The sequence below is a fragment of the Meleagris gallopavo genome, chromosome 10, assembly GCF_905368555.1.
Source record: "Meleagris gallopavo chromosome 10, MGAL_WU_HG_1.1, whole genome shotgun sequence".
Classification (NCBI taxonomy): Eukaryota; Metazoa; Chordata; class Aves; order Galliformes; family Phasianidae; genus Meleagris; species Meleagris gallopavo.
The window spans coordinates 19,166,312-19,194,308 of NC_139413.1; the positions used below are offsets into that span (position 1 = coordinate 19,166,312).

The 27,997-nt window shown below is 48.7% G+C and overlaps 1 protein-coding gene across 11 annotated transcripts in view; it reads left to right on the forward strand.

The window, feature by feature from the left end:
• SZT2 (SZT2 subunit of KICSTOR complex) overlaps positions 1 to 27,997 on the forward strand; it is a 54,378-nt gene that overhangs the window by 10,413 nt on the left and 15,968 nt on the right. For 5 of the 11 annotated variants that reach the window (XR_014885084.1, XM_085231168.1, XM_085231172.1 and 2 more), the window contains 44 exons: positions 2,249 to 2,480; positions 3,145 to 3,274; positions 4,505 to 4,647; positions 5,316 to 5,468; positions 5,824 to 5,938; positions 7,741 to 7,946; positions 8,338 to 8,562; positions 8,928 to 9,006; positions 9,382 to 9,476; positions 9,741 to 9,909; positions 10,392 to 10,506; positions 11,634 to 11,747; positions 12,232 to 12,429; positions 12,548 to 12,660; positions 13,143 to 13,284; positions 13,831 to 13,995; positions 14,239 to 14,443; positions 14,580 to 14,692; positions 15,165 to 15,423; positions 16,836 to 17,001; positions 17,084 to 17,176; positions 17,347 to 17,428; positions 17,548 to 17,829; positions 18,057 to 18,195; positions 18,451 to 18,567; positions 18,686 to 18,749; positions 19,113 to 19,298; positions 19,369 to 19,707; positions 19,849 to 20,038; positions 20,425 to 20,499; positions 20,596 to 20,734; positions 20,939 to 21,056; positions 21,299 to 21,428; positions 21,512 to 21,664; positions 21,782 to 21,884; positions 22,271 to 22,388; positions 22,534 to 22,645; positions 23,088 to 23,206; positions 23,420 to 23,584; positions 24,202 to 24,286; positions 26,715 to 26,891; positions 26,971 to 27,168; positions 27,440 to 27,609; positions 27,795 to 27,961. Coding sequence is in view for 10 of the 11 variants with exons in the window: in XM_085231168.1 (XP_085087294.1) it covers positions 2,249 to 2,480; positions 3,145 to 3,274; positions 4,505 to 4,647; positions 5,316 to 5,468; positions 5,824 to 5,938; positions 7,741 to 7,946; positions 8,338 to 8,562; positions 8,928 to 9,006; positions 9,382 to 9,476; positions 9,741 to 9,909; positions 10,392 to 10,506; positions 11,634 to 11,747; positions 12,232 to 12,429; positions 12,548 to 12,660; positions 13,143 to 13,284; positions 13,831 to 13,995; positions 14,239 to 14,443; positions 14,580 to 14,692; positions 15,165 to 15,423; positions 16,836 to 17,001; positions 17,084 to 17,176; positions 17,347 to 17,428; positions 17,548 to 17,829; positions 18,057 to 18,195; positions 18,451 to 18,567; positions 18,686 to 18,749; positions 19,113 to 19,298; positions 19,369 to 19,707; positions 19,849 to 20,038; positions 20,425 to 20,499; positions 20,596 to 20,734; positions 20,939 to 21,056; positions 21,299 to 21,428; positions 21,512 to 21,664; positions 21,782 to 21,884; positions 22,271 to 22,388; positions 22,534 to 22,645; positions 23,088 to 23,206; positions 23,420 to 23,584; positions 24,202 to 24,286; positions 26,715 to 26,891; positions 26,971 to 27,168; positions 27,440 to 27,609; positions 27,795 to 27,961 (6,658 nt within the window). In the remaining variant the exon portion in view is untranslated. Of the gene's footprint in view, positions 1 to 449; positions 490 to 2,248; positions 2,481 to 3,144; positions 3,275 to 4,504; positions 4,648 to 5,315; positions 5,469 to 5,823; positions 5,939 to 6,245; positions 6,373 to 7,740; positions 7,947 to 8,337; positions 8,563 to 8,927; positions 9,007 to 9,381; positions 9,477 to 9,740; positions 9,910 to 10,391; positions 10,507 to 11,633; positions 11,748 to 12,231; positions 12,430 to 12,547; positions 12,661 to 13,142; positions 13,285 to 13,830; positions 13,996 to 14,238; positions 14,444 to 14,579; positions 14,693 to 15,164; positions 15,424 to 16,835; positions 17,002 to 17,083; positions 17,177 to 17,346; positions 17,429 to 17,547; positions 17,830 to 18,056; positions 18,196 to 18,450; positions 18,568 to 18,685; positions 18,750 to 19,112; positions 19,299 to 19,368; positions 19,708 to 19,848; positions 20,039 to 20,424; positions 20,500 to 20,595; positions 20,735 to 20,938; positions 21,057 to 21,298; positions 21,429 to 21,511; positions 21,665 to 21,781; positions 21,885 to 22,270; positions 22,389 to 22,533; positions 22,646 to 23,087; positions 23,207 to 23,419; positions 23,585 to 24,201; positions 24,287 to 26,714; positions 26,892 to 26,970; positions 27,169 to 27,439; positions 27,610 to 27,794; positions 27,962 to 27,997 lie in introns of those variants that run through there. The other 6 variants (XM_085231169.1, XM_085231174.1, XM_085231178.1 and 3 more) reach the window with 4 other exon arrangements.

The window sequence follows — 27,997 nt, forward strand, 5'->3', positions numbered from 1 at the left end:
CTAATGGGAAGGCAGAGCCAACTCAGGAGATGCAGTGCACCTGAGTGTCTGGGGTGGAGGTAAGGGGTGGAGCCAGGATTGACCCCTTCTCAGACCTCATTTAAGGGTTGTCAGTGGAGGTGAGGGCATCTCTTCCTGGAGATCCCTGCCTACCTGAGGCCTTCCAAAGATGAGTAGCTCTTTTCCTTCATTTCTGCATCGATGGCTGCTGCATTTGGGCTCATTCTCATTTGTTATCGCCAAAGACTTTGCCACCCTGCTATTATTGTTCCTTTATAGTATTACAGACTTTATGAAGGAAATCAAAGCAACAAACTCCTTTGTTAGCTATAAAGTCAAGAACCAGGAATAGATTGCTTCGTAATAACAGGTTAAAGATTCATTGGTGTATGACCTCAAACTAAGCAAATGTTTTGCCTGTGTTTTCAGCTTTGCTTGTGTTGGATGATAAGAATGAAGCCAAGATGACTAATGGAAACACAGCTGGAAGTAGGAAATATTTTTCATTAATGACCTAGGCAAAAAAACGTAGGAATTTACTTATCATGTTTGCTGTTGATGAAGTAGGAAGGCTTTGTTATGAGAACCAAAATGTTGTGCAGAAAGCAATGGATGATGACTAGAGCAATAGGAATGAGAGGCAGTTTGGCAGTGTGAAATGGAAGGACACCCATTTATCAATTCTTCTTTAGTCTATTTGACAAGCTAAGCAATCTTCATGTGAAAACAACATTTGGTAGAACCCTGACAAATGCAAAGAACTTGTTGTGAAAAATATGAGGCTCTGCAAAGGTCTCAGTGGAATACAGGTGAAATATACTAAGCACCTTTGATTACTTTTTTTTTTTTTCCAAGAAGATGACTCCTTGCAGCATGGAAAGGACTGAGACTGTTAAGGGGAATGGACAGCCTGTTACAGGCTGATGACTATGGTTTGATTTAACCTTCACAGTCAAAGATGAAATCAGATAAAGATTTTTCTCCCTAGTGCACCTCCCTATTGTTTTTCCTGGAAATTAAGCTTCTGAGAATAAAATTCATGTCAGAAAAAGAACAGCTAAGCATGAACTGGGCATGTACTCTTGAAATTTTCTTCTGAAAGTCAATGGGTGACGGATTCTCTAAGGTAGCCTCCTAGTGAGGGCTATAGGGGCAAAAAGTGAGACTGCTTTAAAATGGAGTGTAATCAGCCTCTGAAAGGGGTGGCCTAATGTACAAATGGCAGTAGCAAATGGAGCTCTGCAGGAAGCATAGGATCCAGGCTGATGACTTTGTTTGTATGGTTTCCAGCGCATCTAGTCACCTGTCTCACAAATGCTGCAAGTCTGGCAAACTGTAGGACAAGCTGGACATCAAACAAACGATTGAGCAGTTGAAACAGCAACGTGGTGCTGTTAGAGAAAGTCATGTGTTTCACTGAGCTGTTTTGGTACAAATACATATGCATGGTCAGCAGTGCAGTGATAGTTTTCTGCTCTTCTTGTTCAGTGAGGCTTGCTGTCAGGTGTTTGAATTACTTGTGCTAGAGATGCAATGGCCAGCCCATAGAGAGAAAACTGCAGTTTGAAGAACCAGTGAATATTCAGTCTTAGCTTCTTAGTTTTGAGAGGAGCTGAGTAGAAGAGGTTAAACATGGTGAGAAACTTTTGATGCTTGATGTTCTAGATTGTATGGAGTAGTCTCTCTGCAGAAAGAACATACAGTTTAGTTCAGGAATTCGGCCTCACCTTCCAGGTTCTTCTTGATCAAGCTCTATTGCGTCCAACAAAATGTCCACGTTTCTGTTGTGGGATAGATGAACTCTGCAAACAGCTCACAAGAAAACTTTGTAGCTTAAAGTCCTTGCTCATCTGTGCAAAGCAGAAAGTCCTGGAAACAAAGCTGAAGCTGCAAAGATGGTAACCCATTGCAAATGTCAGCACCTTCCCCAAGTTTCAGTTGCTTTCTCTAATTTGAATTGTATGTTTACATTTAAAGGACTGCTCAGCAAGTGCTGCAGTGCAAGCAAAGCTTCCCTCTGTTGGAGGGAAGGGAGAATACCTTCAGCTGGAGTTGGACGCTGTGATCCTTGTGGATCCCTTCCAGCTCAAGATATTCTCTGTTTCTATGATTAGAGCAGGCAGGCAGTTAGATTGCTTTGTCTTCCTCATAGTGATCAAACAATCTCAGTGTAACTGGGAGTCCCTGGCTAGAGATATCGCTCAGATATTTGCAGAATACTTGAAATGATTACGTTGCTCTCATGCAGGTGGATCTCAGCTGGAGGTGAAACTGGTGCTGCTTTGGAAGCATAACATGAGGATAGAGTATTTAGCTGTGACACCTTGGCCCCTGGACCCATCAAAGCGCAGCACGTGGGTGGAGGTGACGATGGAGGGGAGCTATGACATCTTGCATGACATCAGTTGCACCATGAGGAAACCTATCACCAGTCTGTACCGCACAACAGTTATCCGGCGCTTCTGGAACACCTTGCAAAGGTGAGCTGGTCCTTCCCCAGTAGTTCTGAGTTCAGTGTAACTACGAAGTCACTTCCTTGATGTACTGGGCATGGGTTATGCAGGCAGCCTTCCCAACTCAGGGTCTGAAAAGAATGTGCTTGCAAGGAAAAGGCGCATCTGATAATGAACTTGCCTTCTGGCCAAGGAAATGACTCGGACTAGCCTGTGAGCTAGTCTGTGAGATTGCCTCATGATTAAGGTATTGATTGCTTCCTCTGTCTCAGTCCTCAGCTCTCAGACTGCCATCCCATGGAGGTGATGTGTTCCTGCAGCACTGCCTTGCTGTGAAGGCAAGTAGTACAGCAGGCTCCCATGCTAAGAAAGCACTTCATGTCTCCGAGGTTTCAGAGGCTTGTGGGTTATAATTGTTCCCTGTCCAGGATGACTGTTGCTCACCACTACTCTGCAGATTCTTTTCCTTACCCTTCTTTCCCAACTTAGTTCATGTGTCTTTGTGTTACACTTGAATTCCCTGTCATTCTCTTTGCAGACAGGCATTGAATCCCAGTCTGACCTAGAAAGTTGCACTGATGCACTTGGGCTCCCAAAAACCCAGAGAGTGCTGTGTGTGCAGGCATGGAGTGACTGGGGCATTGAAGGGGAAAACATGGGCTTTTGTGGTTAACTGCCTCTTCTCTTCCAGCATCAACCAGACAGATCAGATGTTGGTTCATCTGCAATCTTTTGACACAGTACCGGAGCACTTCACCATTCCTGAGAGCACCAAGAATGGAGTGCCCCTCTTCTATATCCCCCCAGGCTCAACCACTCCGGTATGTCCCCTCTCTGTCCTACTTAGCATGGGACAGATGTCCTTCCTGCCTGTTCTGTATTGCACCAGGCAAAGCTGAGTCCTAATAAACAATCAAGACTTTCTATAGCTCTCAGTCTTCATCTTTTGCTCTTTGTCCTGGTCAGTAGCAGAGTTCGTGTGCAGTGCAGTGTCTGTGAGCATCCCATCCCATGCTTCTTCCCCTGTGAGAAGAAGCCTTACAGAAAATCTCCTAAGCATGCTGCAAAGCCTTCTCTTGTAGCGATGTGAGGTTTGAGACTAATGGAGAGGCTAACACTCTACTGTTGCAATTTTTCAGTGGATACCTCATATGTGAGTTGCTGATTGCAGCCTTGTGCCCTGGTGTTGTAGCTCAGCACCATCAAGGGAAGATAGGATCTGCTAAATGGCTTTTATTTAACAGGCTCATTGCTCTGAGCACTCATGTGAAAGAGGCATATTTGTCATCTGCGCAGCAGAAACTAAACAGAAGATGAGCTAACAGTTTCCACTGTGAAATTCAAACTCACTGAGGCTCACTATGCAGGAGTGCTGACACACTACCTTCTTCTTGCAAGCAGTGTCTTTGGATTTGGCAGAAGATGATGACTAGCAGAGAATTAATTTAAATTTAAAATTTTGTTGCTTAAGCCCTTTGCTCCTTTTGGTTTACACAGTACATCATTCTATGTATGAGCATACATCCCACAGTACATTTGGAGCGTTCCATCTTATGGCTAATTGCCGCTTTATTTCAGTGCCAGCAGTGTTGGCGTAGTTGGTTGAATCACAGTGTTACCATACAAACATGCTAGAGTTGCCCAATGCTGGTACTTTGTTTACTGGTATCCTATCTGCATGTGCATTCTCATGTGGGTTATCTTGGTGTTTAATTGCTGTGCTGACACAAGCCAAATATTCTCCTCTCAAGCAGAGAAGACACCATTATGTGCTATCTTTTCTGTAGTTGAATTACTTGATGCTGTGTAGTTAAATTCCCAATTAGCTTGACATTTCAGCAACCTGATTTATTTTTGCTTGCATTGTTGTTTGCTTGTTTCAATGTGAACACAGTTACGCTGGGAGGCAGTTACTGAAAGCTAGGCATGTGCATGGCCTTCTAGGTGTAAACAGCTCAGCCACTAGAGAAATTCCTGTCCTCTCTGGGTAGAAGCACACAATTTCTTGCTGAACATAGCCTTCTTACCAGTCCACCTTGTCATTTTCTCAGGTGCTATCCCTGCAGCACAGTGGATCTGACTCGAGCCATTCCCAGTTTGCCTCTTACTGGAAGCCTATCCTTTCTATGGATGCCAACTTCTGGCAGAGGTGGCTGCACATGCATCGTATTGTTCTCCTTCTGGAGCATGACACGTATGTAACTGCCAGGGCTGAGCTTGGGTGCACTGTGTAGTCCAGCCAGGGGAAGCACAGTGTAGGTTTTTCCAGACACTGCGGAAACTGCATTTCAGTTCAGTCCAGCTGCAGCTGTTTTGCAGGCCCCTATGGCCATGGGGGGGGACTCTGCTAGCTGGAGCTGATGGGTGGCCAAGGATCAAGAGACTGTGATGGGAAAGTCAGCTTTTGTCAAGAGGGAGGTTGTTCTCAGGAGCACGAGTTATTTCTCAAGTCCTCCTTGGATTTGGATTTTCTGAGTGTAGCAGATGTGGACTATCCATTTGAAGCTATCCTCCAGGTTTTTGTTTGCTGCTGGAAAGCACTTGCCCCAAAAGCACTGATTTCCTAACGGTGGTTCTAGTTGCAGAGGTACAGGAACGATAGCTGTATATTGCATGAAGTGCATTAGAGATAATACAAGTGTACTCTCTGCAAGCTTTAGAATGGGTCCCTGTGGCTCAGGGTGTGTGGCTCTAACTGACAGGCATGGACATGGGACATATTTGGATATGAGCAGCTGTGTGGGAGGAAGGCTGATGTGCTGGTTGGAGAATGAGTTGGAATGGATGTAGCTAAGGGTCACTAAGCACTGGGAGGGGATGAGTAACTGTGGTTTTGAAATGTCTGTCTGCCACATTCTGCAGGCCTGTGCCCAAGCACCTGCATACACCAGGCAACAACGGTCGCTACAGCACCATCCAGTGCCGCATCTCTCATTCTGCTCTTACCTCCCTGCTGCGGGACTGGAGCAGCTTTGTGCTGGTAGAGGGCTACTCTTACGTCAAGCTAATGCATAGGTGAGCATCTCTGAGGTGATTTCTATGGAAAAGTGGGCACGTGGCCAGGCCAGAGATCCTGTTAGACCAGTACGTTGCAGTGGGCTGGGAGCAGATGTCTGGGGAAGAGGATAAGAGTGTATGAGCAGATATGAAACCTTGTGTATTCTGAATTGCTTCCACTGTGTTCAAGGCACAGACCAGAGGGAGAGGGAAGGTAGCTGGAGGCTGAGGGTGGTTCTGCATGCTAGGACTTAGATGTGTTGCTGCCATCTTATGTGAGCTGCTGAGCACTGGGGAACAGGCCTACACTTGGTCTGACATGACAGAACAGCACCTATGTTATTTCAGCCCTGTCTTAATCTGTCCTCCCTAGCTCTGAGGATCCTACTCCCTCCTCATTTTATGTGGTGCGGATCATCTCCAAAGCTCCATGCATGGTTCTCCGCCTGGGCTTCCCCATTGGCACACCTGCACAGGCCAGGAACAAGGTGAGAGATGGCTGGCTGCTTCCAGGGGTAGAACCAAGCAAATAGTTCTGGATGTGGAAGTGGTGGATAGATCACAGGCAACACTGTAGGCAAGTATCCTCTAATAACTATTATGTTAAAGCTTAGATTGGTGTGAGTTTACTGTAACAGAAAGGGACGTTTTAGACAAAGCTTCTTGTGAATGAAAGCTTGTCTATGAAAGATCTAAACCCAAAAACATGAATATCAATAGAATGACTGGTCACATGCATGCTCTTCCCAATGCATGATAGAACTGTGGGCCTTGAAATGACTCAAAGATTATCTAGACTATCCTCGTGACCAAAACCCAATCAGTACCGTCTGTCAAGAACAGAAGATATGTCTGACTCATCTGTGAAGGCCTCTAAGATGGATGTACTATGTGTTCCCTATGCTATCTGCTTCATTAGGTGGTGAGTTGCGTATGTATGTTGTATAATCAGGACAAGGAGGGGTTAGAGATGAAATGCAAACAGTTCCCTACGTGACCAATACTGGAGTGGGGAAAAAAAACGCACAGAAAATGCTTTAGAGACGTGGAAGTATTTTATATGTGTATATATACATACACACACACATATATATATTTAATAACTCGTTTGTTATTAGAACAAAGAAGGGGGCTGCCCCAGTCAGATTCAGAAGGTGAGGTCACTGTGCAGACAGTTTCTCCAGCTCTAATGGCAGAGACAAGTCTAAGTGTTCCTAGGTAGAACAGTAAGTATGAGGAACGTGCCATTAATCTATGTGAACACTTTGTTATAAACAAGAGGTCTATCATTAAATATTGATCTTTCATCTTCATGGAAGGTTTTGGTTTGTCTCATTGAGCTTCTCCTCTAAAGCTGACATACCAGTAGGGCCATCGCTTTCTGAGATGACTATCCTAGATAACAACACAGTGCTCTGGCACTCAAACACCTTTATGTCATTAGGAGGAGATCTGAGCTTTGGGCTTTGGTTGTGACAGGTTTCACAAAGGAGTTCCCCCTGGCAAGTATGAGTTAACACCTGCCTTGTGAAGAAGGTGTAGGACAGGCATGGCACCATACCCTGCAGCTCTGGGCAAGCTCCAGATCATTGCAGCACGAGCTGTAAATAATAAATGGTATAATGCCCAATTATTATTATTTTTTCTTGCCTACCAGAGGGCTGACTAGCTACTCATTTGGAGGATGGCAGAAGAATGTAGCTTACCTTGTTTAAGGGGGAAGGTCCCTTCTAACTTCAACCATTCTGTGATTCTGAAATATGTAAGGGTAGAACAATATTCAGAGCTGTTACAAACAAGATAAAAAAGAAAAGTAATCAGGAAATCATCTTGAAAGTATACTGGAAAAAATAATCTAACCTAAAAAGTAGCTTTAACTCTTGAAACCTTTTAGAACAGAAGTTTGACACATGAAGGTGATGGAGGTGGAATCCACAAGCTGTGGGAGCAGTCTGTTCATCTTACATATCTTACATGTGGTAGTTAACATTACAGGTTGTGGAAGGGAGGAGAAATGAATGTGGATACTTAAACTGTTTTTGTGGAGAAGTTGGCATGCAATTAATTTGTTTAGAGTTATGGAAAGTGATTTCTCCAGCCTTGAAACCATCCTTAGGTTGTTTTGACCTTTCTTGTGCTTTTAAAAATATTTGGTATAGTTGTTAAAATGTGGACCTAAGAGCCTTGGTCCTCCTTATCTATATATTCAAAATTTCTCTGGGAGCTTCTTGAACAGATTATGTCTCCAGACAAAGGTGATCATGTTTACCTCTTGCTTTTACCATGACAGATTGTGGAGGAGTTACGGGACCGAATCCTGCAGTTGCGCTTTCCTCACAGGGTCCAGAGCAAGGAGGCAACTCCAAAAGCAAAGAGGAAAATGTTGGGCAGTAGTTCTCCCTCCAAGTCTCCACCTGTGGCTGGGGTCCAGTCAGCCCTCTCAGACAGACCCTGCCTTGTCGTGCTGCACAAACCCTTGGAGAAGCTGCTCATCAGGTAGTGATGGGAACCCAGGCGGGCAGTGTGATTGCATTTCCTGGGAGTGGAAGGGTTTGTGGGTGGTTCTGTCTGTGCTAGAGTGAGAAACTATGATGCCTGTGCTTGGTTGGAATGGTTTGGGCTACAGGGCTAAGAATGCTGGATGTAGTCTGGAGGGCTGTGACTTCCACTGGGGGCCAATGCAGGGTGGGCAAATTTGTTGTCTTACCAAATGTGATGCAAATTAAGTTGAGTTACCACTGTCTGAGGGTATTCTGTGCTGAACTAGACGTGTTCTGCTTCTGGAGAGCTCTGTCCCAGGCCCAGCAAGCATGCTGTGAATCCAGGCACTTCTGGTCCGGAGCAGAGCATCCTTTCCATCTCAGCAAGCCACACTTTTACCTTCTAGGTATGAAAAGCTGCCTTCTGACTATCGAGCTCCCTTCATTCTCAACCTGGAACATCCTCCAGTGTCTGGCCCGCTCACCATGGTGGCCAATCGTACTGCCTCATCCACCCTGGCCTCGCTGTCCCGCTACTTCTATCACCAACGTTGGATATGGAGCGTCCAGTCAGGGCTGGCACCAGCTGTGCCCATCACAGCAGTAGCCCAGCTCCTTTCCACACTCACAGAGTAAGTTGTACACCTGAATGGAGATGCTTTGTCCAGTTAGTTCTAGGGATGCAGATCTGAGACAGAAAGTATTACTCATGGTTCCAGAGTTATTTACACCAGTACTTCACCCAGTTCTTCAGCTGCAGTTGAGGAAAAGGAATGTTCTGGAACACATACAAAAGGGCAGGTGGTGTTACTATGCCTGGAGTGTGTAGATCTTCACTCAGGCTGTTCTGTGCAAGGTGCACCTCTCCCAATTCTCTGCGTGCAATTCCCTGCCTTGGTAAGGGAGATGTAATGGAGTGAGGGGTTCAGTTAATTCTTGTATTTAAGGCTTGCAGTACAGATAGAGAAATCTGTGTCTAATACCTCTCTGTTGCCAGGGTCCGTCTGTCAGAGGGTTTCCACTTTGCATCCAGTGGGGATGGAATTATCAATATGGTGCTGGAGTTGCCCATACAGGTGAGCCTGGAGGCCACACTGAGGAAACAATCCTTTGTTGCTTCTTCCAAGGTAGATTCACCTTCCTATGGTGGGTAGGTGGGTGTGATTAATCTTCCCACCCACTTGTAGTGTGTAACCTTGTGGCAAGTCTCCCTATATACAACCTCCTCTGAAGTAAACCAGCATGCGTGTTGGGTCCTGCTTTTTATCTCCATTTAGAGATCTGCTTTGTTGGCAGGAACAGGTTATTCTGGAGGAATTTTGGGGCTGATGCAGGTTCCCTCTCTCCACCACCACAAGTGGAGCTGGTGGATGGGGCTGTGCTGTATGATGGGCACTGGGTAGTTGTGTGCTCTTGCTGCTGGCCAGGCTCATGCTGTGTCTCCCCTCCAGATTGATGGCTCAAGTGGCAGCAGCAGCAGGGAGAAGCACACCTGTGTTGTCCAGTACATCCTCTTCCCCCCACACTCTACCTCTACCAAGGACAGGTGAGGCCATGGCCATGCTCCTGGGGAGGGCTGGCAGCAGTGGGGGACATGACTTCAGTTTCAACCTTTGTGGGTAGTGTGGAGAGCAAGAAGGCCATCCTATAATCTAGCTAAACACCCAGCTGCCACAGATAGCTCACCAGTTAGGTGGGGCTTTGCCTGCAAACCTGCAGTTTGTGTCACTGCTCTTACAGCTCAGAGAGGACCTGCAGTAGGCTTCTGGCTCTGTTCCATCTCATAGAACTTACTTTGTCTTTCTTCCAGCTTCTCCACAGATGATGACAATGATACAGAGGTGGAGGCCATTGAGGTGGACACAGAACTGAATCTGGTCACTGAATGCTGGGTAGAGCCACAGAGCGGCCATGTTCATAGTACTGCTGAGAACTGGAAGCACCTCCATGGTTTGCCCTACCAGAAAATACCTAAAGCGGTAAGTCCCTGAGAAGGTGAGAGCATGGGCCCTTTTTTAGAGGGAGAGGGGTTTGTTGCAAGTGTACCACAGTGCTATGGGATGAATTACTAGGAGCCAGAAGAAGTGAGAATACTAGTAACAGAGGAAGCTGAGATTTCCAAAAGAGAAACTGGACTGCTGAACAGAAGTGGCTCCTACATTGCAAGGCAGTGGATGCAATGTGGCTCTGGGATATGTGGAAGAATACATATTATTTTGTTAGGAGCTGTTGCATTGAAGGGGAGTGAGCTAGGCCAGAGCAGGCTTGCAGGTAGCATTGCCAATGCACCACCTGAACAAGGCAAAAAGAGATTAATAGGATTGGAGAAGGAGAGAGCAATGAACAAGAGTGAAAGAGACGGGACTGTGGGTGTTTCTTCTCCTCAACTTGAAACTGTTTTCTGCTGCATGAGGGACTAGCAATTTTGCTGTGCAAGCTGAGCTTTGATTGCTTATTACAGCTCTACCCACGGGACCTTACATGCATTGCCACCATGCTGACGTTTGAATACATCAGCCAACTATGCCAGAACAAGGAGTGGGTTTGTCCTCCTTCAGACACCAAAGCTACTGAAGGTGAGCCCATTTATGTCCTGACAGGTATGTATGAGGGAGCAAAAGGAGGTAGCTAGGCACCTAGTTTATTGAGCAGTGTTAGAGGCTTCTAGAAGGTTGAGCAGGTATTTTTGACAATGACTTTCTAGACTTTGATGGCTCTCACTTTGTTGCACTTGTTCAAAGCTGTCAGGGAGATGGCTTCATTCTGGGAAGGCCAAAAAAGGCACTGCGATTTTCTGCCTGGACTGGAGAGGCTCTGCTTGAACAGGGAACTCAGAAGGTCTGGTTTGTCTTCTTCCTTTTGGGTAGGATTGTGCCTTTCTGATCTGACACAGTTCACTGAGAACTCCAGCAATGTGGGAGGGAGTAAACCCTTGCCAGACAATGAGTTTTTGCTTTAAAGCTTTTCTCAAATGTCCAGGCTGAACATTGCTACTACCTAAGCTTCTTGTCAGGAGTTCATCCTTGATCTTTTATTTGCTTGCCTTACAGTGAATAACATAGCTAGTGTTGTGTGAGTTTCAGGGAGCAAGGATCAGCCCAAATGCTGGATCATTTCACTTGTCCTGTGGGAGCAGGAGAGGGCCAGGAAAGCTCAGGGCATGGAGGACAGACTCTTTCCTGAGGAAGAGGACAGGAAGTGTGTGAAGGGATGTGGGGAGCCTGCCGGATGGGAGATCTCTCCAAAGAGCAAGGGTGTCCTTGTTCCTGACAGCTCTGCTAACACAGGCTGCCTCTGGCTCCCAGCATGGCTATTGACCTCCAGCAGTATTTCCTGTGACTTTGATATGCAGCTCTTGTCCCCTGGCAGCTGTGGACCTAGTTGTGCTGCAAGCAGCTGTGTTGTGTAAAGCCTTATGAGTTCCCCTCTATTCTTGAATGAAAGTGGCAGGGGACTCCAACAGCAAGGTACCTCTCTGTAGGTAGCTCACAACCTGCTGCAGTCTCCTGCAGTCTTTGATCTTCATCTCAGTCTTCCTTTGTATCCCCCTGTTCTCATAAGTAGAGGGAGATGGGAAGTTGTTGCTGTGCCCTGTCACTTGTGCTCATATGTTTCATTTAGGGCTGGCACCATATATGTCCGGGTGATTTGGGGAAAGGGCTCTGTGGTGCCAGCAGGAATATCATATTCCCAATTCTTGCAGATCCAGACATGGGAGCTGGTTTCAGAGTGCATGAGATCCCATTCCAGTTCAACCTCATGAAGCTGTTGCCCAGGTGTCAGCAGGTTGAAATGTTCTTCCTAATGCTGACAAAAGGTGAGTGTCTCTTCACTGCCTGCCTTCTCTGGTCCTCCTTTGGTGTCTCTGTGCTCCCTGCTATGTGTGCTTGTCTCCTTGGGATGCAGATGTGGGGGAGCTGCCATGTCTCTTTGAGTAGCTCAGTGCTGTTCCCAGCTCTGCCGCCTCAGGGCTGTGCAGATGTATTGCATTCTTGTGATGATAGTTTTGGAAGAGTTGCTTTCTAAGTCTCAAATCTAGATAGTTGCTTTGCATGGTGATTTCTTGTCTTTATCCCTGACATCTCCAGACCAGTTACGGTAGTATGGAGAGTCAGTGCATGGTAGCTCATGTTGCTGGAGTTGCATCTCAGCATTCTCCAGGTCAGTCTTTTAGAGGTGTCAGGGGAAACTTCTGGCTGTTTAGAAATGTCGCTTTGGAAAGGGCTGTTTTCTGGGAGCCTGGCAGGTGGTAGCTCTGGAGATGCTGTCTCTGAAGCTGCCGTGGTTCTGTTTTGGAGCAGAGAATGAGGAGGTGACCAAGGACTCTTCGTTTGTGCCCAATGAAATGCTTCTAAACCTCTTCCATGGCTGCCTGCAGCATGACCTCAGTGATCGGGAGATCCCCATGGCTGATGCTGATCATGTGGCCTTCATGGAGCAGGTTCTCCAACGGGATCGTGATGGTCATCAACCACCCTTCACTCTCCCTGTGATCCGAGGTAAGGTCCAGGAACACTGCAGCAGGGATGCTGGCAGCTGAAGTGTCTCAGGGGGCCTCGCTTTCAAGCATTTTCCTCAGCTGGTGTTCCTCAGGTTGGTTTCTCTGCTCCATTCCAGAAGAAACCTCAAAAGCTTCTGGGACCCTGGAGCAGCAGGACACTTCTGCATCCTATCATCATGCTGGCAGCAATGGCACCAGGGATATGACTGGCTCCACAAGTACTCTGCAGGTACTGCTGAGCTGCTGGCCCTCTCCTGAGCTCCCACTGGGGCTAAGCCAGCAGCTGTTGAAGGGCAGGAGAGTGCACAAGAGCTGAGAACAGACTGAAAGGGTGGTGTTTTTCCACAGTTGGCAGCAGTTTAAGCTGTAGCCTGTGACTGAGGTTGGGCAGGAATCCAGTAATGTGTGGGCAGTTGCACTCACTATGGGCTTAGCCTGTTAGAGCAGCATGGATGCTGTGCTGCAAAGAGCTCAGAAATTGTGGGCAATCATTGCCTGGAGGCCAGAAGCAGGCCCAGCAAAGCTGACTAAGCATATCCTGTATTTCCTGGAGCCAGGCTTCTCTGAGAATGTTGTGTGGATTTGCCAGGGTTATTTCAGTGCTGTGCCAACTAGTAGTCATGGAGGAACTTGCTCTGTATGGTTGCTACTTGCCCTGGGGTAGGCAGTGCCATGTGTTGTAAACTTAGCAAGCTTCTGCTCTTTCCTCAGAGCCTCGGCAACACAGAGCTTCCTGAAGATGATGTGACCTTGAGTGACAATACAGGGCCTTTTTCCCCACAGTGGCGATGCTATGCAAAGCTGGTCAATCCACAGCATGTATTCCTGACCTTCCTGCCAGCCACATTCTCAGGTAAGGGCCCCTTTTGTGGAGAGGGAAAGGAGGCAACAGTTCCAACCACCTCCTCAAGAAAACAAGAACAACAGTATCAGCTCTTCTAGGGTGGAGGGGAGATTGAATAGCAGAATCTACACTCATTCTTCTTTGCTCCATAAGGCCAGAAATAGAGCAGTACAAAGCAATGAATGTTGTTTTCTCCTTGGACAGTGTGCTGCTCACATTGTTTTCAGGACAGAATCTGGCTATGTTTAATATATGTTTCATATATGTTATCATTTGCTAGCTGTAGCTATTGGAATATTTCCCCAGCAGAGAAGACTGTTAACAAATGAAGTGAGGAGGCTGATAATGGGACGCTTTAGGGGAGTCTCTACTTCTGGCATTGGGACTGGTCTGCTTCCACTGAGCTACTGGTGGAAGCTGCTAGGCTCAGCTGGAGGTATGCTTTGGTGCTGTTCCTACACACGAAGTGATAGCGGGAATTTCTGCCTTGGGAATGTAATATGGGTTACCTGTTGACACAGGACAGAAGGAGGATTTTGTTTTGTTTTCTTCCAGATGTACAGAAGCTGATGTCTTGCGGATTGGACAAACCTCCAAAAGATGAGAGTCAGTCTGGAGAGAGTACTCTGAGACCTGTCTGTGCAGAGCAGGACAGGGCTGAGGCTGAAGAAGGGGATGCTGCAGTGCCATTACCTACCCTCAGCGTAACACCAGTGCATGGTACTACTCTCAGGACAGCACCTGGCTAATGAATTAGGGCAACACCTTTCCTTTCGTTGGCTTTTTGCAAGCACTCTTAATTCCTACTGTTAGGCAGATTGTACTAACGTGTGTGCTGGGTGGGGAGAAGAAGCCTGTAAAACCAGTTCCTGCCTGTGGATGCTGCTGTGAGGGCTGTGATTTCTTAGGCAAGGAATGAGGAATGCATGGAAAGCCTTTATCTCAGGATTCTTTCTGTTTCAGAAGTGAGCCGTGACGCTGGAGAACAGAGCGGTCCCTCGCGGAGAGATGTACATATCTCCTTCTGCCGCCAGAACTCACAGTCTGAGCTAGGCGAGTGTCGCCGATTTCGCTGCCCCATGTATATTTACAGCTGCTCTTTGGAGCTGCTACGAGAGCAGCTTGTCAGCCCACGGACACATCGTCCTCCCCGGGATGTCTTTTTCAGGTAATACCAAACATACAGGATTTCTAGGGAGGATGGGGGAGCATCCCTGACAAAAGGCTGGCTCCAACCGTGCCTCTTTCTCTTGGCTTTGCCTGTCTACCTTACAACAACTACTTCCTGTGTGTGTCCTTTCCAGGTCTCAGTCTCTGGAGCGTCCTCCTGCTGCTGCTTGGTTAGATCATAAGCATAAAGAGTTGGTGAGTTACTGCACACTGCTGCAGGAGCATTCCCACCAGTGCTATGTGAAAGGTGAGAAGCAGCGTGAGGGAGTTGGGGCAGATTTGGGGCTGGACTCTGGATCTTCTTTATGAAAACAGTGTCTTAATTTTCTTGAGAGGTTACCTGAGGAAAAGGAAGGAGCTGTGGGACTTGGTCTCTAATGAGCATGGATGTAAAAATGCCTCAGTGTATTCTCTGTGGGCCTCGCACAGCTTGTTCCTGGAGCTGAGCAGTGCTGTGATGGGGGGGTTCCTTCTTTTGAGGCTTTGCTCACATTTTTGGGGTGGCAGATCCCTAAGTCTCTTGGGCATGACCAAGCCCAGGCTAACATGTAGCATTAGACATCTTGACGAGTCTTGTCTCCAGTACCTGCGTTGACTAAATCTCTGTGTAGGGACTTGGTGGAAATCTGGTCTTTGCTCCCCAGAGTGTAACTATTGCCTGATTCCTATAGCCTTGCATCTTTGCACTGGGATGTTCAAGTACTTTGTTTGATCTGTAGGGTTGTTCAAGAGCCTTCAGCAGTCACACAGCATCAGCTCTCAAGACCTTCTTACAGCCATGGACTACTGTGAGGAGCTGCTACAAGAGATAGATATCACCAACTTCCTGCTGACAGTGTGCAGCCATGTCCGCTCCTTCCGAGAGAGCCACCAACATTTCCATACACACCCTAAGGCTGCCAGCTTCCAAGTGGGCAGCATAGAGCAAGAAGAGGAGCAGAGCTCTAGAGAACGTGGTGTCTTGGTCTCTGAATCAAGGTAGGGTCTTGTCTTAAAATTGGGCTGAGACAGACCATTCTTCAAGAACTTTCTATTATTGCTAGGAAGGATGTTGTAGGGCAGGCTTTAACAGCCACATGTAGAAATAGGTATTTCCATTGGGATACACACCTGGTATGGTGTCTACCAGACCCTTCTGTTTCTTTTATAATAACTGGTGACATTTATCCTTTGACTGTCTCATGTATTCTTAGCTCATAACTGTCCCATCTGGGCTGTAGAGCAGTTTGTCTGCAGGTAACACTTAGATGTATTGTTTCCAGAGAAATTATGCATCTCCTACTACCTGACTCATCTGAGATTACTGCCAATTCTGGTGAAAAGGGCGGGTGACAGCATACTATCTTTTTCTGAAGAGTAAGGCGTGCTTTATTTAATGAAAAGACTAGAAATAATATCACAACAGAAAGCGTTTCTGCAGAACTGCAGTATGCTTGATGATAAAACTTTGTCCTGCTAGGATGTTTCTGAGGCTCATGTTGACTTTGGAATCATAAGGAAAGGGAGAAGCACTTTATTCTACCTTACTGTGCTGTCTGTTGAAGAAAGAAATGTTCTCTATAGATATTTTCTTTTTGTCCTCCATTTGCTCTTGACTATGCTCAGTTCCTTGATATGAATGCACCACAATTTGTCGGGAACCCTCAATCTTATTACCTCTTATGCTGTAAATCAGCAGGATGAAGCTGCTTTTGAAGAATGTTTTGTGTTTGGGAAGTCAGGTGACTTTTTCCTCAAGTGCAGATTTCACACAGAAAAACTGTGGGAACTTTTCTTTGTTTATAAGATACACAATCTGAGTTGGGATCAATGGTTTACAATTAACATTTCTGAAGGATGAATGACTTGTGATCTGCCATCTGTATTACTAATTCAGGCACCTGAGTGTACTTTGTCCCACCTTTATTTTAGTCCTCAGATTGCATTCTCTAAATATTAGGCACTAATTCTGTTCCAAAGCTGCTGAGTGAGCATGGGCTTGAGCTTTGTGCTCTGCTCTGTGCTGCCAGGACGTTAAGGGTGCTGGCACAGCATGATTTGCTGTGGAATATCCTGGATTGAGTTTTGGTAATTCAGATGGTTCCCTGTACTTATCTGCTTGTCTCTGTTTCCCGGGGAGGAGATAGCATGGTGTCAAACAACTGTACCAATCCTGTGGTTGGTTAAGCTGCCTCTGGCCTGGCTTCAGACAGCCTGAGTGCTTATCTGGGTTAGTGGGTGGGAGGAGGGTTTCTGGGGCTGTAGAGGTGGAAACTGGATGACTTATGACTTGCTTCATGTTTACACGGAATAAAGTGTGGGGAGCTGTGAGGTGGGATACTTGCAGGGTAGGTAATAAGTATAAATGCTGCTTCTTGATTTGCCTGTCTGACCTCTCACCGTCCTATCAGTGCGGAAATGGAAGACTACAGTGAGCAGGACTCTCACAATGTTGCTAGCCCCACAGAAGAGCCAAAAAGCAGTGTGGGCACTAGTTGCTGTTCAGAGTTTCCCCTTTCACTGCTGGAAAATGGACAACCCTGCCAGGCACACCCTGACCTGCATAAAATCATCCAGGTGAGGAATGTGGGAGTTTGGCTTGTCAGTCACAGGGCAGTAGAGTGGAGTGTCTGCTTCATAGTTGGGATTTCTCTTTCAGGAAAAGTTCCTGGAAATTGGAAGTTTACATTTCAAGCCAGTGCCATCAAATCCTCACTATTTCTTCTACTGCCCACCATCAGCCAAGAAAGAGGTAGGCATGCTTCTGCCCTGGCACCTAGTCCTTATGGAAAGAAGCAGTTTTGCTTCTCATCAATTCTGGATTTGAGGCTGGCAGACTCATGGAGACTTGAAGAGCCCACCACAACACTGCTTCACTGCCTAGTACAGTTCTGGTATCTGTCCTTCCTCTCTCCCTCTCAGGAAGAGTCATCTCGGGATCAGACAGACAGGAAAGGCAGTGAGGACATGGAGGTATCAGAAGCAGAACTGGCAGCTGAAGAAGGTAAAATTTTCTTGCTCCGTCCTGGAGAAGGAAGATTGTCTCACTGTGGGTAATGCCTGTCAGAACTTGTCTGTGTCTAGTGGGGTCTCTGTTTGCTAATGGGGATCCTTTGTCAACAGGAACTGTGTCTGGGTGCTGCATTGCCACAGAGAGTGACCCAGAGCTGGAGGTGGAATACCGCGAGAAGCTGGAGCACGAGTTCCCAGACACAGATTCCCTCTCAGATTCCAACACAGTGAACCAGGATGATGACTCCTTCAGCGTGCTGGGAGGGGACTCACTAAATGAGCAAGAGTTCATGGAGCAGGAGATGCCCCCACTCTTTGTGCACCTCACTTGTTCTGTGAAGCTGCGTAGCCAGCATAGCTCCATGCCTGTGCAGTCCCTTCCAACTTGTCTAGGTAAGGACAAGCCTTGCTGCGAGGTTAAAGGGCAGTCAGGCTTTTGCGAGGTCTCTCACTTGCTGTGGCTTTAGTTGTGGAAAGATCACAGAGGATGGTGACCTTAAGCCTGTCCAGTTGTGTGGGACAGCTACTTGTTGCAGTTTCTGTGCTTCCTACCAAGCCGTGTATGTGTGTAAGCAGAGCTTTTTGTTGTGTGATCCCCTTAGTCTAAGATCTCTCCTCAGGGGAAGTTCTTGGCTGTCTGGAAAGCTGCCAGGGCTTGACCACCATTGACCTGGGGGACCTCTGTGTGACTCTGGATATCTTTGTGCTTACCCTGCCCCTCGAGATAGAAGTGGTGAATGCAGATATTCTCCACAACAGGTAAGTGGGGGGAGGCCCAACTGCTTACCCATCCTCTGCCTGCCCTTCCCAGCAAGGTGGTCTCAGGTCATCTCCCTGTTCTGAGACCAGGTATTGTCATCTTTGTGGAGCATGCAACAGCCCTGAAGAAAATGAACGTTTTTCCAGGATAGGCTCACCTTTCATAGGGATCACTTTTCCTTCTCTGGAAACTGTGTCTCTTCCTCCTCTCTGGCTCAGAAGCTGATGCTCAGCCTGCTCTGTCTCCTCTGGCAGATGCACCTCAGAGAGCAGCGTGTCCTTCACCCGCTCTCCGGGGCAGCCATCCTCTTTTCGGTCAGATGAGGATATCATGCACAACTTGGAAAGGCTTCCGTCCACAGGAGATGAGAGGTACAGTTCTGCAGCTGTAGTAGGCCCTGTCACAAGTTTCTTTTGCAGCCTAGGAGCTGCACTGTGGTGTCTGCATGAATGAGAATGACTGACTGATTCTCACTGTCATCTCTCTTAGGCACCCTGCGCTTTCCAACCTCCCTGGAGTGCACAGGCAGGCTATTGAAGCTACTATGAATGAGGTAAGGCAGCTTTGCCTGCTTCTTGCTTCCAGCTTGGAGTAGTTTGCTACAGCACACACTTGCTGTTTCATACTCTGTAGCCTGCTCTAGGCCGTACCCTTTGTCACTTGAAGTGACTTTCAAGCCTTGTATCACACAGGTCATTGGCCTTGTGCTGCTCAGAAGTGTGAGGTTAACCTAAAAAAAAAATTTGTGGTGCAGTTGGGGTGGGACAGCAGACTTCTTCCAGAACTTTTTTCTTAGGTACAGTCAGAAGGAAGTGAAGGAAGTAGACAACGAGTGGAACTATCCTGGACTTGTTGAGATTTGGGTGGGAATTGGGGCAGTCACATCAGTTGTGCTCTGTGTCCCTGCTCTGCTCAGATTCGCTGGCTTCTGGATGATGAGATCGTGTCTGCGCTGCGCCACTCACAGGTCATCAGCACCTCCATCCTTCACCGGGTGGCCACTCACATCTACAACTCCAAGGGGCGGCCCAGCTGCCACAGCGAGGTGGTGCTGCTCCAGTTTGTGTTTGGACCTGAGCACTCTCTGGAGAAGTTCAAGGAGGTAAAGAGGGAGCCCTGAGGCAGTGCCGTACCCTTAGCTAGTGGGATGCTTATTCTTCCCTGTGTTACAGGAGTTCAGAAGAATGGCCCTGCCAGGCTATGTGATCAATGCAGAAGGCAATGACTACCACTACATCTCCATCAGCCGCCTGCACTCCAAGCGAGCAGCCCCAAACCCTTCGGGGACACCATGCTTACAGCAGCAAGTCGGAGGAAGCACAGGGACAGCCCTGGGCCAGGCAGGCCGGGAGGGGAGCAGTGAAGCAGAGGCAGAGAGCTCTGACCTGCACCATGTGAGCTGTGTCCTTCCAGAAGAATCTCAGGGTCTCTGGGGATGGCCAGAGAGTGACATGCGCATTGTGCCAGACACGGGAAACCCCATAGGAGGGGGCAGTCATGCTCAGGATGAGGTGAGAGACCCTAGTTATGGGCTGGTGGGAGGGTGTGGGATCCTCTGGTGACTAAAGGTAAAAGGATGAAGGTGGAGGATGGGTAGAGTTGTTTTGGTGCCTGTTTTACGGGTTATTTTTGTGACTTTGACTTGTGTGCAGGTCACAGGAGAAGTGCTGAGTCTTGAGCAAAGCAAAGTACCTGGCCGTGACTCCCTGGAGGAGGCAGTCCTGGAGACAACCATACAATCCCTGCCATCTTCCTCTTCTGAAAAGGGCAACAGTGAAAAATCACCATTAGTGACACCATCTGCAGCCAGCCTAGCTGACTCTGTAACACAGAGTAGGGAAGGTAGGAGCTGCAGATGAGGGCAGGAGGGTGTCTCAGCCTCAAGAGCACTTAAGGGGGTGGGGGATACTTTCGGCTGCAACATGTGAAACGTGACTTAATCCTGTCCTTGGAGTCATTGCCCAGAACTTCTAGTCTTCTCTTCCTTGCCACAGTGCTGGCAGTGTGCTGTTTAATGTTATCTGGGGTGTTTGACTGTAAAGGGTACACTGGTATCCCCAGTCCCATGAAGTTCCCAGTGTTTCCATTAGTATATGAGGCCCGTTGCCAGCAGTACATTCCCCAGCACTGCCTGCCTGTGACTCGTGGTGTAGCATTTCTCTTAACACATGGAGAGTGTACAAGAGGGCTTAGCAAGTGCCTTCGTGATCATCTCCTCTTCTCTGCAGGCTCCAGCAAGCAGCGCCCCAGCCGTGTGCAGAGCCTTGTGTCCAGCCAGGGCAGCATGGACTCTGACCACCTGGGTGAGTGCCAGGGCTGGCAGCAGCAGCAGTGCGCAGTGAGGTGGTAGGGGGGTGTGTAGGGCTGCTGCCTGGGACTGACATGCGGATGCATTGCAGGTTATGATGGGGGGAGCAGTGATTCAGAGTATGATGAGGCATTAATGAGTGACCAAGAACCTAAGTGTCCCCTCATGCCTGATTTCTGGCTCATCATAAAAATTGAGCAGGACCGAGTGGAAGTCTATTACCACACACGGTAAGGAGGATCTGGCTGTCTAGCCGCTGCTTCTCTGTACCAATACTTTATTGCCACTCATCTCTGTGGGCTGGATCAGCTTCCTGTCCTGTCTTGTGCTTAATATGAGGAAAGCTGCCATCCTCCACTGTGTGCATGCTTTATGCACACAGACAGGTACTGTGCAGGTGTCCTGCTGATCCCTTTCTCCCCTTCCCTGTAAAGCAGCCTGAGTGTGGAGAAGGCAGCATCAGCAGAGATAGAAGAGCAGCCAGGGGAGTGCCAGAGTCTCAACCAGATGGTGGTAAAGAAGATCAGTGAAATCTGCAGGGTTGTCAATCAGGTAAAAAAAATCTACAGAGGGTAGCGGTTGAGCTGCCAATCATTAGATGGCTTAGATGGGAAGGGACCTCTGGAGTTTGTCTGGTCCATCTCAAAGCAGGTCCTGGGTGGCTAGGTCAGCAGGTGGAGTCTCAGCATGGGGGTCAAAAGAAAAGGGACTCTGTCTGACCCTGTGCCCTCCTTTTTTGCTATCTTCCCTAGGCTGCTCAAACAACAAAACCTATTTTTTCTTATCTGTTACAGCGCTTACTGCTGCAAGACCTGCATGACAGCCACATATGCAACTCATTGCTGGTGGCAGAGAGTGAGGAGGACATCTGGAAGAGTGAAACTCCCTATACGTACTATAGGCAGCGTGTCATGCCAACAGACGGTATGAATGCTGCCTACTCGTGGGCAACTGGAAAGAGCAACTTCTGTGTCATTGCCCCAGCTTATGTGCTGTCTTCTTTCTAGATTATTCGGTAGAAGAGAACTACCAGCCCCGGGACTACCTGGCTGCCACAATGCAGTTCATGCCAGGGCACTTTGCTTGTGATGTAGTGTGGAGCACACTCATCCACGTGCATTCACGCCTGAAGATGGGCCCCAACATGGGGGTCTCACGAGGTGTGTACAGCCCAGGTTCCTCCTCATTTTGTGCGTCAAGAATCTGGCTTGTGGCTGGATTGGCACAGCAGAGGAGGATGTGTGGGATAGCTTTCTAACAACCCACCTTGCCCACAGCTATCCAGGCACTTCGCTCAGTGCTCAATGCCTTCTCTGTGGTGAACAGGAAGAATATGTTTGTCTACCAGGAACGTGCTACTAAATCTGTTTTCTACCTCCGGTAAGAAATTGGCTTGACTTGTTGGCCTGACCCTGCCCTGCCCTGCTACATGCATTACACCAGGCTGAGAGTTGTTTCAGGCAGAAAGTGTCTGCCCAGCTTGAGAACCATGCTGTGACCCAAGCAAATGTCTGATTTCTGATAGGTCAGTTCACTCCTACTCTTCTTGTGCTGAGCTTTTACCTAGGAGAAAAAAGGATATTTATTTTGAGAGAGCTAGAGAGTGATTTTTGCACAGGCTCTATACCAGAAGGACTTATACTCAGAAATAAGGACTTATCTCCCTTATCTCTCAAGGGAGAGCAAGGAGGACGTAGATCCTCTGTGAAGGCATGATGCTGTCACTCTTGGCAGTGGAGGCTGATGCTTCTTTCTCCTATATTCAGACTGGCTGAAACCACCAACAGTGGGAAGATGTGGGAAACAGAGAACAGTATTAGCCCAGGATCTCGCTCGTTGGCACTGACACGCAGCCAGGAACCCATTTACACTGAGGATCTAACGGTGAGTCTGCTGCAGTCTGGGAGCAGAGGTGGGATTTTGTCTAATGTAAAATTTGTATTGCATATATGTGGATGGGGCAGTGGGTGGCACTGTATCTGGGATTCATGTGGATGCTGCTTCCATGTGGCTGCTTCTGCTTCTCCAGGGCTCTCGTTCTTCTCTGGACACAGCCTCATGCCGCAGCATGGACTCTGCCCGCCCGGTGGGACAAGTAGACAGGCACATCCAGCTGATGGTCCATGGCGTTGCCCCAGCAGGTAGGTGTTAGAGTGCCTGGCAGCAGATGTGCTGATACAAAGCGGAGGAATGGAGCTCCAGTCCTTGCCCTCTTTGCTTATAGAGCAGTGTGTCTCCCTCTTGAGCAAGCTGTTCTTTCTTAGACCAGTGCTGCTGTCTATTCCATGTGGATGGGAATGCGAGGGAAGGACCCATGGCCATCGATTAAATCTTGTGCAGATCATGTGATTTATGCCAGCTTTCCCTGTGCAGGAGTGTTTCTGCCTGCTGTGCTAGCAGTCTTTGGCAAAATAGATAGAAAAAGATGCCTGAAGAAGTTGTTGGTGGAGAAAGATGTGTTCCCTGTGGGAAGTGCTTGTGAGGGTGGTACATTCTCAACTGGTAGAGGGAGGTGTCTGTGGTTGGTTATGGTCCTTACGAGATGAGGTGAAAGAGTTGCTTGTGCCTCTGTCTATCTATCAGGGCCTGAGATCACAGATGAGCTGGTGAAAGTGCTGCGCAGGCGCCTGGATGAGGCCACCCTGGATATCATCACTGTGATGCTGGTCCGGAACTGCAAACTGACCCCAGCCGATGTGGAGGTACCTACCTTAGTAGCTGTTCTGCTCATCCTGTTGCCCGTAATGTGTCTTTTTGACCCATCCCAGGGAACGCTAAGGCAGTCTGCTGCATCTCATTCCCTGCTCCAGTGCTTACTTGGGTTGGATCTCTTCTCTGTGTGGGTGCTAGAGTCACTGGGGGGCCCCAGAGTATCCTGCTTGATTCAGCTGAGTTCTAAAACTTTCTCTCTACAGTTTATCCAGCCCCCTGGGACACCCCCCACAGAGGTCCTGCAGTTTACACTGCCACCCTCTGCTCTGCCTTGGCTGCATGCAGTGGCCTACTATCTGCGCCAGAACCTGCTCATCTTCCTGCATACCCCAAAGTACACAGACAGCAACGTGGAGCACCACTTCAAGGTTAGGAGGGCAGTGAGTGGGACAGCAGTTGGCTCAGCTTCCATCTGCTTCTGGGGGTTCTTTCTGGGGTAGCTCAGCTGCTGCATTCTCAGCCCTGCCATGTATAGGAAGGAATAAACACTGAATACTCAAGTGTGGAGGAGTTTTTCAGGAATGTGGGCAGTTTGTTGACCTTGTGTAGGCTTGGACAGACCTTGCTCTTACTGGAGTGGTCACTGCTCTGTGAGAAGTAGCAGCTACAGAGTTCATGCTCACAGTCTTCTCCCAGGAGCATGGGAGAAGACCTCCTTGGAAAGCTAATGCTTGGTCCTTGTGTGACCAGGATCTAGAATCTGAAACATCAGAGTTGTTAAAAGTGGGAGCAGCTATCTGATCCCTAAGCATGACTGTTAAAGATAAAAGGTGTGGCCAGATGTACAGCCTTACAACTCTGGATAGAGCTGTAAGAGGGTCCTTCTGCCAAACAGTGGCCGAATCTGCTGGCAAGTGTTCTTAAATAGATCTGAGCTGCTTGTTACAGGCCTGAGATAAGCTCTGCATATGCATGCATGGGCCTCTACTTCTAGTAAAGGCAAGTACTCCAGACGCTGTCACATTTTTTTCCTTGCTCTCCACAGCACTACTTCAGCCACAGTGGTGGTGTCCCTGACCAAGATCTTTACCTGTACAACAAACCTGGAGGCCAAGGCACTGGTGGCAAAGGTACTGTGCTCAACTTTTTTTTTTTTTTTGAAGCAGAATATGGGACTGCGTGTTGGGGAACCACTTCCCACATTAAAGAGCTCTGAATGACTGAGGATGGCCAGTGTCAGGGCAGTGTTTTTCTCCTATAGCTGGGGAGTGTGCAGAGAGTTTGCTTGGGAGGCTGCACAACCATACACGCATGGTAGAAAGAAGTTAAGGACTCCCACGGAGCTTGTCAGGTTGCTGTATGAAGCAGCTCTAGATTGCAGCTGCTGTGGAGACAATGCCCTCTGCTCTTATCTGTGGACTGCTGGAAAAGGGATTGGATAGGGCTAGTTCTGCAGCAGGCTGTCACATCATGTTGTGTCAAGGCCATGTGGTCTGTCAGCTGGCCTTCGTGAGTCCTGCTGTGTCCCTCGTGTACCGTCTGAATGTTCTTCTGTTGTGTAGGTACCATGTCGGACCTTGTGCAGCACCTCTTTCCACTCTCCCACTTCCAAGGTAGCACCTCTGGCTCCTAATACTATCCTAGTTTCCCTTCCCATGCAGCTCCCTGGCCCCTCTGGTCCCTGCTATTCTTGTCTTCCTCGTGCTGTGGCTTCAGCTCTGACTCCTCTGTGTTCGTGTATGTATGTCTGTCTAGCTGAGTCACCTTTTTCTTGCTGCCTGGATAAATGAGCAAATAGAACCTGCTTGCAAACAGTGAATTACAAAATTCTACACCCTTTTTTTTTCCCCACAGTTCAGAATGGTAACCTTATCCTTAAGGAAATCATGATATTTCAGTTGTAGTTTCAAACTCTTGTGTAGCATCATCACCCTCCCAGGTTGTGACCTGGATAGGGTTCCCTTTGCTTACCGAAGGACCACAGTGACAGGGCTCTACTAGATGTGTGCTTTGTGTTTCAGAGAGCATGGGTCAGGGAAGCTTGGAAAGCCCCTTATAAATGGGAGACAACAGTTTCCTAGTGCCCCCATCAAGTGTCGTTCTGGTGAGCCTGGGGCTTGTTGTCAAGCAGATGAGTTTATGCCTTTCTCTGCTTAAAGAGAGTTGTCATATGGGGCAAATCTGTTGCTCCTAATGTCTCTGTATGGACACCTCCATCCCAGAAAGCTGCTGTGCTGCAGCAAGGAGCTAGGTGAGGCAGGAGTCTCCAAAGGGAGTGAGGCTGAGGGGAATACCAATCTCCTCTACCTTTGATGTAGAGGAGATTATACATGTCTCCTTCTGTTTTTTGCTGGATAAAGAATTGTTCCTGTGTCTGTCTCAGGGAGAGTAGAGCCATGTCAAAGGCTGGTGCAGAGTACCTACAAGATGAGGCAGCTCCTGTAGTCATCTTCAATTAGAGTGGTGCTTGTAGAGTTTCCTTTCTTCACAGCGAATGCAAGTGTGTGCTACACTTTCATTTGAATGCCTACTTCCCTCCTTTGGGAGCAGCTGTCTGCATCCCAGTGCCCTTTCCTTTGTATCTGTTTTGTATTTAGACACATTGCATCTTGCCAGTATTGGGACAGCTGTGCCATCCAGTCACCTGAGTGCTGCCTTGGTTGGTTAGGAGGGATTGAAAGGGGATGGGATCATGTAGCATGATAGTGGAGGGTTTGGACCTTACAGCTGCATCTCCACTGCTACTTCCTTGGTACACTGGCATGCGAGCTGGGCTCTGGGGAGGGAGTTCCTGATCCTGCTCTGGGTCATAGCAGGGCTTCTTCTGCATGGCCCAGGGTGTGTGGCATGTGGGCTGTGCATCAGCTACCATACTGCTGCTTTACATCTCAGAATTGTGCAGTTGTGTGAGTGAGTGAGGTAGGACCTGAATTTTACACCATAGCAACTCCAGGCTAATATTAGGTGTCAACCTGCCTTGTTTTCAGTTGTGCGAATAGGAGGGTGTGGGAAAGGCACCTCATCTCATACAGGTGTGAAGTGGGGAGTGTGCTATGAGTGGAGTTTGCAGCAAAGTGCCATGTGTAGGCTTTCTTTACATGGACTCAGTGTCCCATGTGGCCCGACAGGGCTGTTGGAGAACATCTGGTCCTCATCCTCTGGGTGTCGAGCCAGACTTTTCTGGATAGTGGCCCTCTTGAGGCAAATGGAGATGCTTTCTCTTTGTGTATGGTGCTGGGTGACTCAAGAAGTTCCTGAAGGGCAAGGTGACAGCTGCTGTGACAGGGCGATGTGGACACCCTGTGCTGAAGTCCTTGCTTTTTGCCCTGACTCCCAACGAGCACAGCTAGCTGCCTCTCCCCTGGCTGCTTCCCCTCCCGTGGGCCCTGCCTGCCATGTACACCCACAGCCCTGTGAAACCCATATGGCAAGGGCTCTACCCCAAGGCCTGATGTGCAGGCATGGGGTGGTCACCCTGCTCTGTTAGTTGCCAGCTGGGCTTGCAGCAGCGTGCCAAGTGCTATGCTGACGGAGGCTGTCCTGGGCTCTCCTCTGTAGGAATTGCATGCATTGCGCTGACGTTTGTGGATGAGAATGGCAGCCCCACCACGCTGCCCCACGGAGAGAGACCTGACTCTCCTAAGGTGCCCATCATGGACCTGCTGCGGGATGCCGACTTTGAAAGCCTCACTGCAGTTAGCAAGCACCAGCCAGAGCCTGGCACCCAGCACTCAGGTAGGGTGTCTCTGCATCCCCCACAGCACCTCCAGAAGGTGTGGGTGCAGAGCTGAACGGGGCTGCCCTTTCTCCACAGAGCCCTGCGTGCTGGTGCGCCTGGACATCTGGGAGAAGGGCAACATTAGTCTGCTGCAGCTGTCGGAGAAGCTGCGTGGGGCTCTGCGCCATGCTCTGTGCGATGCCATCATGGAGTTCCTTGTGCTGCCAGCCCCACTCTGCGTGGAGGCTTCCTGCCCACTGAGTGCCCCAGACCTGGAGGAGCTGAGCTCTGCGGGTGAGATTTGGGGTGGGATGGGCACCTTGAGCTGTCTGCAAGCCTTGTTCCTCCTGCCTGAGGGAGCTTGGTCTGTGCTGGAGGAGAGCACTCCTGCCTCTGCCAGTTGTTCAGTGCCCCACCATAGAAATAGGGTTGGAAGAAATCTTTAGAGTGAATCAACTTTGTTAAGTGATACTGAGAGCTGCTCCCTTCTATCTGGGTAGCCATGGAGGCACATGAATGTCACAGTGGAAGACTCTGAAGTGAATAGTTTGCTCTGTCTCCACAGCAGGCCTAAGGAGAACCATGTCAGAGACCAAGGGTCTGGCCATGGGCACTGGTGGGGCTGGCAAAAGCTGTCCTCCACCCCTGCACTTCACCTCTGCCCCTTCAGCCAGCCCAGGAGAGCCGGTGACACCCACGAGCAAGCTGGGACGCCGCAGTTTCTGGGACATGCTGGTAATGTTGCTGAGGGTCTGGTGGGAAGCAGGGCTTACGAGTCTGGTGGTGCATCAGACTGGGAGGAACAGAAAGGAGGAATCTGGATGGGGTAGGGAGGTTTGGCCTGGTAATGGGATTTGAGATCAGGGCAACAGCTGAGCTGTGGGTATGCAGAGCCTTAACCCTGCATCGCCTCTCTGTAGAGCAAGCCTGAGTCCTCAGAGCTGGGCAGCCCCAAGACGACTGATGACATTGTGCTGGAGAGGCCAGAAGAGGCTCGCACAAGGCGGCGGCATAAGACTGAGAATGTCAAGCAGCACCTGAGCCAGGATCGGGCCACAGCCACAGCTGAACTGGAGCAGGCACAGCGGTAAGACGGCAGGGGTGCTGCTCCCATCTGGCTGCT